At 42.7% G+C, this 12,024-nt stretch overlaps 1 protein-coding gene across 9 annotated transcripts in view; it reads right to left on the minus strand.

The window, feature by feature from the left end:
- The window catches only part of SLCO5A1 (solute carrier organic anion transporter family member 5A1), a 112,906-nt gene that overhangs the window by 41,093 nt on the left and 59,789 nt on the right, over positions 1 to 12,024 (minus strand). For 8 of the 9 annotated variants that reach the window (XM_053248351.1, XM_053248354.1, XM_053248353.1 and 5 more), the window contains exon 3: positions 5,519 to 5,651. The exons of the other annotated variant lie outside the window; for it this stretch is intronic. In XM_053248351.1, coding sequence (XP_053104326.1) covers positions 5,519 to 5,651 — 133 coding nt within the window. The remainder of the gene's footprint in view (positions 1 to 5,518; positions 5,652 to 12,024) is intronic. 9 annotated transcript variants of the gene reach the window in all.

A 12,024-nucleotide genomic window follows, 5' to 3' on the forward strand; every position in this document is an offset into this window, starting at 1 on the left:
TTATACAATCTGGCAGGGTGGTTGTTGTATAAGTCCTGGTAGAGATCATAAATGCATCTCTGAGGGAAGGTAGGATGCCTCCTTGTCTTAAGGAGGCAATTATGACTGCTTCTGAAAAAGCCTATCTTGGATCCCTCAGAGCTGAGTAACTACAGGCCTGTCTCCAACCTTCTGTGGCTGGGCAAGGTAATTGAGAAGGTGGTAGCCTCCCTGCTCCAGACAGTCTTGGAGGAAACTGATTATCTAGACCCATTTCAAACTGGCTTCTGGGCTGGCTATAGGGTGGAGACTGCCTTGGTTGGCCTGATGGATGATCTCCATCAACTCCAACCATCAACTCCAACCAATTGACGGAGGAAGTGTGACACTGTTGGTCCTTTTGGACCTCTCGGTGGCTTTCATTACTATCAAACGTAGTATCTTTCTGGAGCATCTGTGGGGGTTGGGAATGAGAGGCACTGCTCTGCAGTGGTTCCGCTCCTACCTCTCGGGTAGGTTCCAGATGGTGTCCCTTGGAGACTGTTGTTCTTCAAAATCTGAACTTTTGTATGGTGTCCCTCAGGGCTCCGTATTGTCTCCGATGTTGTTTAACATCTTCATGAAACTGCTGAGAGAGATCATCAGGAGATTTGGTGCAGGGTGTTTTCAGTATGCGGATGGTACCCAAATCTATTTCTCCATGTCAGCATCAACGGGAGAGGGCATAACCTCCCTAAATGCCTGACTGGAGTTGGTAATGGGCTGGATGAGGGATAACAAACTGAGAATGAATCTAGATAAGATGGAGGTACTCATTTTGCGGGGTCGAAACTCAGGAGATGATTTTGATCTGCCTGTTCTGGATGGGGTCACACTTCCCCAGAAGGAACAGGAGGTGCTTCTGGATCCAAGTCTCTCCCTGGTGTCCCAGGCTGAGGCAGTGGCCAGAGGTGCCTTCTATCAGCTTCGGCTGGTATGCCAGCTGCATCTGTTTCTTGAGATAGATGACCTCAAAACAGTGGTACATCTGCTGGCAACCTCCAGAATGGATTGCTGTAATGCGCTCTACAGGTAAAACTCGGAAAATTAGAATATCGTGCAAAAGTCCATTAATTTCAGTAATGCAAATTAAAAGGTGAAACTGATATATGAGACAGACGCATTACATGCAAAGCAAGATAAGTCAAGCCTTAATTTGTTATAATTGTGATGATCATGGCGTACAGCTCATGAAAACCCCAAATCCACAATCCCAGAAAATTAGAATATTACATGGAACCAAGAAGACAAGGATTGTAGAATAGAACAATATCGGACCTCTGAAAAGTATAAGCGTGCATATGTATTCAGTACTTGGTTTGGGCCCCTTTTGCAGCAATTACTGCCTCAATGCGGCGTGGCATGGATGCTATCAGCCTGTGGCACTGATGAGGTGTTGTGGAAGACCAGGATGCTTCATTAGCGGCCTTCAGCAATTCTGCATTGTTTGGTCTCATGTCTCTCATCCTTCTCTTGGCAATGCCCCATAGATTCTCTATGGGGTCAGGTCAGGCGAGTTTGCTGGCCAATCAAGCACAGTACACTGTATACTTTTCAGAGGTCCGATATTGTTCTATTCTACAATCCTTGTCTTCTTGGTTCCATGTAATATTCTAATTTTCTGGGATTGTGGATTTGGGGTTTTCATGAGCTGTACGCCATGATCATCACAATTATAACAAATTAAGGCTTGACTTATCTCGCTTTGCATATAATGCGTCTGTCTCATATATCAGTTTCACCTTTTAATTTGCATTACTGAAATTAATGGACTTTTGCACGATATTCTAATTTTCCGAGCTTCACCTGTACTTGAACTTTCAAAAAGCTTTTGACAAAGTTCCTCATCAATGACTCTTGAAAAAACGTAGCAGTCATGGGATAAGAGAACAGGTTCATTTGTGGATTAGTATTTGGTTGAAGGACATGAAATGGTTATATAAATGGAGGAAAGAAAGTAATGGATTTGTACTGGGATTTGTACTGGGGACCATACTTTTTAATTTATTCATAAATGATCTAGAAGTTGGGGTAAGCAGCGAGGTGGCCAAATTTGCAGATGACACCAAACTATTTAGGATAGTGAAATCCACAAGAGATTGTGAGGAGCTCCAAAAGGATCTCTCTGAACTGGGGGAGTGGGCAACAAAAAGGTTAATTCTATGTTTGGAATCATTAGGGAGGGGATTTAAAATAAAATGGCTAATATTACAATGCCCTTATACAAAACTATGGTGTGGCCACATTTTGAATACTGTGTGCAGTTCTAGTCAACATATCTTAAGAATGATATTGCAGAACTGGAAAAGGCATAGAAGAGCGCAACCAAGATGATCGGGGCCTAAAGCACTTTCCTTATGAGGCAAGGTTACAAAACCTGGGGCTTTTAGGTTTAGAAAAAAGATGACTGAGTGGAGACAAGATAGAGGTCTATAAAATCATGCATGGTGTGGAGAATGTAGATAGAGATACATTTTTATCCATTTCGCATAACAACAGAAGCAGGGGTCATCCCATGAAACTGATTACCAAGAAATTTAGGACTGACAAAAGGAAGTACTTTTTCACACAATACATAATTATCCTATGGAATTATCTGCCACAAGATGTGGTGACAGCCAACAGCCTGGATGGCTTTAAGAAGGGCTTAAATAAATTCATGACGGACAGGTATAGCAAGCTACTAGTCTGAGGGCTATAGGCCATCTCCAGTCTCAGAGGCAAGATGCCTCTAAATACCAGTCGCAGGGTAGTAACAGCAGAAGAGAGGGCATGCCCTCAGCTCTTGCCTGTGGCTTCCCAGAGGCCACTGTGTGAAACAGGATCCTGGACTAGATAGGCGTTGGGCCTGATCCAGCCGGGCTGATCTTATGTTCTTGACAACATCAGAAAGCAATACAAAATTGAAATGGGATCCCAAGACAGGCAACATAAGCAGACTTCAGCACCAAAATAAACACCTTCCTGACCAGCTATTTGGAAGAGGGGGAAACACATCTAAGGGCTGGTTGTTTTTTAATTGATCCACTAAATGTTTTGGACAAGTCTCAAACAAGTCTCTAGAAGCACACCTCTAGAGTTCACATACTTTATTTAAACACAACAGCCCTGTAAGGTAGGCCACTGTCATCCCCAGAGGTGCACCTAGGTAATTTTGGAGCCTGGACCTAAAGGCCTTTGGAGCCCCTCACCAGCTGGATCCCCCCTCCCACTGCTACAAGTTAAGCATCATAACCTAAAGACTTTTGGAGCCCACCCACCCCCAAAGGCCTTTAACATATCCCCTTCCCACTTATTTATTTCTCCACTCCCCCCACTGTCTCTGAAGCACCTGGCACAGGTCACAATCACACTCGGCGGTTCAGCACAGAGCAGGCCAGCAACTACCACACCACCCAGGACAAACTAAAGAGGATTTGGGGGGGGCAGGGAATATGGAGGGCTTGGACTCTGGCCCTAAAGTCTAGGGGTAAGAGCGCCACTGGTTATCCCCATATTATAGTTGTGAGGTAAGACAGAGATAACAGTGTCTTGCCTGAGACCACCGAGTGAGACTGCAACATAACTTGAACCACGGACTTCCTGGTTCACAACTCACAAACTTAGTCCTTAAACAGATTAGTCTTATCCATGAGTGGACAGCGAAAGTTCCCGTTCAGCAACTAGGCTTCCTACAGGGTTAGTTTGAAAAGTAGTGATGGTTCAGTGACTTTACCCCAAACACTAAAATGTTCTGTGCCCATCAATTCTACCTTCTCCATACTTCTTTTCCATCTAGTTTAGTAACCGGAGAACAATCCTCAGGGACCAGATCTGGACCTGGGACATCCAGTTTCCAATTCCTGTTACATAAAGCCTGCAGGACACATTCAGCACACAAAGGCTTTTCCTCTTATCAGTGCAGCTGATGCGTCACGATGCTCACCTGCCAGCCATTCTGGAGTGAAGGAATAACCTTTTCTAGAGGAAAAATCTTGGACCGTTGAAGAAAACCTTCATGTTACTGAACTCTCTTATTCCATTTCACTATTTTCCAAAATCACCTGGGGTTGGCATGAGTTAGCCTGCCACCTCAACTCGATTTCAGCATGATTCAACATAGGTACTGTAAATAGAAATGAAAACTCCCCTATTCCGGAGTCACCGGCTACTGCCAAAGTCAATGTTATTGATATAGCCATTACAAACTAAGGGTACCATCTGCAGAGCACCAATTAAAAAGCATCTGGTGGAATTAAGAAGCTATAGGAAGCTTCATGGCTACTCAGTGCCTTGTAAATGTGCCTAATTATAGCACCGTACCCAGTTATTTCTATCTGACAGATGTTTGGAACGGAATGTCTAGAAAATATAAGGCCATGCATCTTCAGATTAGAAGCTCCACTATCATTGCCATGGTTAAATTGGTATCTCCCTTCCCTTGACTCTTGTATAACTATTGTATATGACTCTTGTATAACTATTGCAGGTTCGTTATTGTAGCTGCAGCTGTTCCTAACCCACTTTCTGCTAAAACAAGTATTCTTCACTCAGCCAGTTGAGAGAAAAGTCTAAGGGCACATGAGGCTAATAAATTGTTTACAGCTAAGCAGGTCTCACCCTGATCAGTGCCTGGATGAGACTGCCTGTGTGCCTCATCTAAGCCACTCTGAGCTTAATAAAAGAAGAGCAGGATAAGTGTAGCTTCATTAAGATGCAAATACCAAACAGATTCCTCAGAAGAATAGCACTGAATGTTTCAAAAGTGGGGCAGAAATGCCAACTACCTTTTAATAAGAATGGCCTTGCAAGTTGCATGAATTTGCCTGGTCCTGATAGGCAGTTCTGCCGTGACTCACACACACTGATGGACCTATCTGCCATGAATATGCCCAATCCTTTAATAAGGACCTCCAATGTTATAATGGTGCTCAGGTAAAATTATATAGGGGGTCAGGAGCACTGTGCCAGTACAAGGATCAGGCTATAAAATGAAAAGATGTTGCTAATTGAGCAAAACAGAGTTCATAGGATAACAACCAGACTAATGTTATATGTGCCAAAAACCATTTCCCATACACAAGAGAGGAGAGGAGATTTTGGCCGATCCTCCCTTCCTTCTGCAACCCACTGTTTCGCCCAATAAATGTCCCCAAGGGTTGCAATATTCTGACAAGTCCTCCCTTCCTTCTGCAGCCCAGTTTATTTCCCAAAAATATATTTTCCAGAGTATGCTATGTTAGTCTGAATGTCAGTCATTTTTAAAAGCCACTGTTGGCAGGATGTAACAAAGGGTAGCTCGAACCTGCATGGACAAAAATACAAGGGGAGACTCAGTCTATGGGCTGTAGTGCAAGTGATTCCCCCCAAATTGTAGCTGTTCCTAATTTGGTTCCACTGCAGACAGGGTCAAAAGTCAAACTGCCATAATCATTTTAAAAAAAAAAACATTTCACTGGTCATGAATCCTACGCCAATGGTTATTTTCATCCACTACAAACACAACACAATTGCAACTTACCAGTTACCAATAAAGCGAGGGTCACTCTGGTCAATATAAATAGTACTTCTAGGATCAACATAAAATCCGATCAGAACTCCTCCTAATAAATATCCTGCGGCAGGACCAAGAGCTCCCATTACATACATGATAGCTGTAAAGACAGAACAGGGGGGGGGGGGGGAACTCAGAACATGTCAAATAATTCCTCTCTGTGAGACTGAAGCAGGATGCCGGAGAAATACTTCGAGATTATAAGACAAAGGAACTAGAGTGTGACGTTGCACACATTGCCTTAATAGATCTTATATTTTCCCCCAAAATGATCCAACCAGACCATACCAGCATATATGGAACAAGACAGTCCTTCAAATGCCAGTTCAACCCTGAAATTTCTAAGGGTCTTTGGCAAGCCCTTTCTCTCAGTCTCAGCCCCCATTTTCTGTATGAGGTTAATAATAATTAGTTAATGGTACAGGGTTGCTATAAAAACTGCATTTCTGACATACTATATGCAAAATGGTTTGAGTACTTTGAATACCAAATAGAGGATTAAGTGTTAGAGCACAATATTAGGAATGCAAAAAACCTCATACATCAAAGATCTGCTTTGCAGACTTAATTGTAGAATTTAGGTCTAAGGCTGAGAGTAAACATTACATTATTGAATTTATTTATTTATTTTATATACTGCCTGACTCCAAAGGCTTTAGGTGGTTCACAAAAATAAAAACAATAGAAACAGAATAAAATTTAAAAAAACATTCAAAGATTACAGTGATTAAAAAAATTAAACCGCAATTAAACATTAAAAACATTCAGAGAAACACTGTGGGGCCCATTCAGTTGCAGAAACTCTACTGAATTTTACAGTTAACAAATTTTCCACTTACACAACTTCTACATGTATTTTCTATAGATCATGGCCAGAAGAAAAGATGGGAGGGTACCAAATACAAGAACAAAGAGGGAGAACTTCTGGGTACACAAAGAATGAATCAGTCTAAGATGGTGTGGAAGACAATTATTTCAAAGGATAACCAAAGCTAAATCAGTTCCCCTTGAGAAAGTGTTATAAGACTTGAAATGTGCTAGACTATCAATCAACTTTATTACGGTCAGAGATACAGCAGAATAGATAATGGAGCCATATTGAAAGTTGCTACATATATGCATACAACTATCAATGAGTATAAAAATGTCTAAGAAGTATAAAATAGGCTATAAAATATACTAAAAGGTAAAAGAGAGACAGCTAAAAAATAAAAGGAGACAGCTAACTGATAAGTAATAAAACTGATCAGATAACTAACTAATATAAGCAATATGTAAAAATTAGTCTATAGAAAAATACAACTCTAATAGGATGAGTAGTAAAATGTTAAAAGTTAACTATCTATGAGTTAAATGCATCTAAGAAATAGAAGTATATAAAAAGACATATTAGGATATACTATAAGGTATAATGGCCAGTAGTTAAAATCACAGATTATGGGCTAGCTAGCAGTCATAGTCCAACGGATCTTGCACACTGCTGCATAGAACCTAGCAACATCATATGTGAAGGTTAGCTTTTCATCCGAGAGCAGCTTCTTGGTGTAGGCTTGACTGGGGTGGCCAGGGTAGTTGAGAAGTAGAGGAAATATAAGCTTCTCCCAGCTCTTTTTATAAAATAGGTGGGAAATCAGGATGTGTTTCCACCTCCCCAAAGGAACAGGGCAAAGCCTTTCCGTTAATGGAATCTTCCTATATTTGCCTTCCAGCACAGCGGATGGAAGGGCATGACAGTGGGCGAGAGTGAATGCCCTTCAGTGGCTTGGAATTTCCAGCTGAGTCAAATATGTAGTGGGGATTACAGTGAACCTATTGCTGTCTGAGGCCAGGTAGCCAGGCACCATATTTAGGCCCACCTGGCATTCTATGTCCAGGATCCTCTGTTTGGTGGCCGTTTTCACTTTGTCACTGCCCATAGGAAGAAGGTGAGATGGGGAGAAGCCCAACAATGCCACCTTATTAACGACTGCACACTTCCAAGAGCATTGGAAGTTGTCCTGCAGCATCAATGGGGCCAGGGCCTGTGAGCAAAGAGCTAATCTGAGCCAGTGATGGAGAGCAGTCATCCAAACTCTGGCCTCAACTTTTATCTTGCCAGTTTCCAGACTCAAAGTGGCATTGAAGATACAGCAAGGTACCTGTAAGGCCACTATTAGGAATTTAGATTGGACAGGCTCCAATATACTAAAGTTAGAGGGGGGCGGGTCCTGGGTGGTATTTCCTCACAGAGGATGAATCAGTCTAAGGTGGTGTGGAAGACAATTATTTCAAAGGATAACCAAAGCTAGAGAAAGTGTTAGAAGACTTGAAATGTGCTAGACTAATAGATGGTTTTCTATGACTCTCTGAAATACCTTCACTTTATCCAGGGAACAGAGGGGAAAGGCTCAACTTCCAAACTCAGAATTATTCATGAACTTTACTACTTTTCATTATGAAGAAATATTTTATAAACCTTTTCAAGCATTTAAGAGCATTAAGCAGAGACACGACTGAAAATGGTATCATTCTATAAATGAGAAAAAAATACATCCCAAACCAAATCCTGTTTAGGTTAATAACATTTATATGCATAAAATGCTGATGATGATTAACAAATATGAAATCTGGACAGATTTTTTAATTTAACATTTATATCCCGCTGTTCCTCTGAGGAGCTCAGAGCGGTGTACATGCTTATTTTTATGCTCACAACAAAACTCTGAGGTAGGTTAAGCTGAGAGATACATGACAAGCCCAGAGTCACCCAGTGAGTTTCATGGTTGAATCCCAGGGATTCAAACTCGTGTCTTCCCGGTCCTGGTCCAACACTCTAACCACTACACTATACTGGCTAAACAGATACGCTATGCAGATAAACACATCCTGAGCCAGAGCCAGAAATGAAGATTTGTACACAGAAACAGATTCCCTTGCTGGGTTAGGAACTATGCGCAGATCAAATAAAGATGCACATCAGGATGTTCCAATGTGCAATTTTATTTTACTTACACCATTTGTAAACTTCCTTTCTACCAGATGAGTGTCCAAGACACGATAAAATGCAATTTTTAAAAGTCACAAGAGAACAATTAAATGGTCAACAAAAGCTCAAATACCCGCCTAAAACATTATGGACAAATGTTAGGGACAAATGAGACACAACGGTAAATGTGCCACAGTTTTTGTCTTTAAACAGGAGCTACACAGCATGATCTGGATTGGTACTGCAGTGTAAATACGGCAGTGGCTGAAGGGGCTAACTGACATCAGTTTCCCTCCTTGAGAAAACAGCAGGGCAAGGGTTAACTCCTTCAAGCCACAGTCCTAATCCAGATTGAGGGTCTCATAGCTGTTATTTTAAGCAAGGGGGAAGGAGACGAGGAAACATTTAACTGCTATATCTGGTTTCGCCCTCAGGTCTGGACATTAAAACCAGCACGCACACACACACACACACACACACACACACGGAAACCAATTTGATGGAAACAGTACAGCAATAAACAGCATTAGCATGAACAAGGAAACCACTGGTGGAACAAATTAAGTACACACTTAGTTTCTAAAATGTTGGGATCCATCTCTTTTTATGCGCTGCAGGGCAAATAGCAGCTTTGAGAATTTAGATCAGGAAAATGACAGAAAGAGGGGCTAAACACCCTCTCCTACAATTTCACTGTTCTGATCAAATGTGGACGCTCCCACAGCTGCTTTAAAAATAATAATAAACAAGTCAAGAGATCTGATCTCCCACGTAACATGCAGTTTGGGCCCAACTCTTCTGCATTTAACTTTGGAATGTGCAGCAGCTGTTCAGTGCATGCAGACATTATGCAGCATTTATTTTATGTATGCTTAGTAACTTGGAAGACAGCTCTCACAGTAAGCAGAAATACTGTGTGGAGATAAAAATAACAAACGTAGTCTCGGTTCCATTAGAGATGGGAATGATGCCTAACATTTACAAATTATTTTAAAGGTACTGAATGCTCTCAGGGTTCTAAGTTTCTATCAATATCAAACACTTTGACCCTTTGAAAAAAAAAGTTCTCTGCATTTCAAAGCATAAACGGAAATTAAGAAGAAGAGATCAGCTCAGTTAGCTGGCTACATATCTCCACTACAAAATACTGTATATTGGCCAACATCCAGTCTAAAAATGTGCTGGTGGTGCTAATGTTGTGCATGCTAGAAGAGGCAATTATTATCTCCCCTCCCCTCTGAAGCAGACTTTGGCTCCCAGAAAGATGTCCCTGAGGGTTTCACAATAAAAGTCACATCCCCACAGCATGTGTGCAGCATTAGCAGCACCAGCACTTTGTTAACTAGGATGTCAGCCACTGAGTTATCATTTGAAGCATCTATTTGCCATCACTAGCAAAACAAATTGTTCTAAGAACTAATCTGCCTACTTTCCTTTCACTATAATCTTAATTGATTATTACCGCCATCTTGAATAGGGATGGATGACATCATCACAAACTATGACACTGAGGTGTCCCTATGTGTCACTCACTTCAACTATGCCAAATCGGTTAGGTAGTCCACAAGTTAGCTCATTTGTGCCTCAACCATTCATGCAACTGCCATCTTAAATCAGGGTGGATGACATCATAAACTACAGTCATCCCTCTTCAATCACGAAACCTCTTCAACCAGGAAAACCCCACAATTGGCAAATTTGTGGCTGGCAAGCAATTGAAAAAAATGGGAAATGGGGTTAGGGGAACTGCCATTACAAAAGCACCTCAAAACCAAGGAGAAACAAGTTGAAAAACACTAAAAATCCACTCCCGCTCTGTCCTGGCCCAAGCAAGGTAGCGGAGGACCAACTTTCCCCGCCAACCAGCCAGCTAACCCACTCACTCTCTCACCATCCCATGGACCAGAATGGCAGGTGCTTTCTTGCTTTCTTCTTCCACTCCCACTTCTCTCCTCGTTTGCCTGCCGGCTGACCCACTCACTCACAACCCCATGGACGGAATGGCAGACGCTGGCTTACTTCCTTTGCTCTTCCGCTCCTACTTCTCTCCCCCTCTGTCTCTTCCATCTCTCTCTCTCTTCTCCGTTGCTCTCAGTCTCTTTCTCCCTTTCCTCCCTCCCTCCCTCTGTTCATATTCTTTGCTTCCTCCAAGGAGCCTACCCTTCTGCCCCAGTGCACCCCTCCTATGGCTGACTTGATGAAAGGAGGAACAGAGAGTTTTGCTGCAAGGCAAACCAGCAGTGGCTGCTCACCACATTTTGCCGAAGTGGAACTAAGAGGTGTGAGGACAGAAAAGCAAGTGGAAGCATGCACACCACCCCCAGCAGCTCTTAGGCAGCTCAGAAACTTAGGAGGACATGGGTGAGATAGGCAACCACCTCCTCCCGTCAGCACCTACACACACCCCTCCCCATCCTTCAAGTTGGCACCCCTCTGAAACAAAGCCAGCCCCATCTCCCCTCTTGTAGGCTCTCTCATCCATGAACACACTGGCTGTCTCTCTCTCACCTCCACTTCTCTCCCTCCTCTCCTTCCCACTTCTTGCCACCCAAATCACACGAAGACCTGTGGATACTTGGGTCGCATTAGTCAAGACCGGTCACAAACTCCCAGTCGTGGATACTCAAAGCACGATTGGGAAAACCAGAGTTGGCAAGGGATGACTGTATGCCCTTGAGTTGTCCCTATGTGTCCCTACAACTGTAGCAAATTTGGTTCAAATCAGTTGGGTGTTTCATAAGTTAGCCCACTTGCACCTCAAATGTTCATGTGTCTGCCATCTTGAAGTGGGATGGATGACATCATCACAAACAGTGCCACTGAGGTGTCCTTATGTGTCACTACAACTGTACCAAATTTTGTTGATATTGGTCCAGACATTGAGAAGTTGAGAGAGAGAGAGAGAGAATGCTGGGTGATCTCATAAGCTTACTTTCCTTAAGGAAAGTAGGCTAAAAAGAGTTCCTGGATCTCATTTCACTTAATTTGTAATGGCATTTTTGGTTTACAATTTCCTGCTTATTTCTCCCTATTGCAGCAGAACTAGCAAAGCATTCATATGGCAAGCAGGGTGGGAAGGCCCATGAAACTCCCGGCTACTACTTCAGGGAGAAGGAGCATATGAGACTTAAGCAGCCACTTTATATAGTCAAACCATTGGTCCATCTGATCCAGTACTATCTCCTCTGACCAGAAGAGGCTCTTCAAGGTATGGTGCAGAGATCTCTCCTAGCCATCTTATAGAGATTTTTTTTATGATGCCAGAGTTGACCTTCTGAATGTTAAGCATGTGGTTTACCACCAAGGCAGTCCAACCCCATACTCGGAAGCAACAAGGCTCGTCCCGGTTCTTGCAGTGAAAAAGAAGAGCTCAGGGCCTCCCATTTTTGGCTCATGGTGGTAGTCTGGGTCAAGAGAAAAGCTATTTTCCTGGCCCACTCCTCCCGCATTTTTCGGTCATGTTTAACATCACAATGGAAGTCTAGCATGGCCAAAGGACCTTAGCGAG

This window comes from Hemicordylus capensis, chromosome 4, assembly GCF_027244095.1.
Source record: "Hemicordylus capensis ecotype Gifberg chromosome 4, rHemCap1.1.pri, whole genome shotgun sequence".
NCBI classification, from domain to species: Eukaryota; Metazoa; Chordata; class Lepidosauria; order Squamata; family Cordylidae; genus Hemicordylus; species Hemicordylus capensis.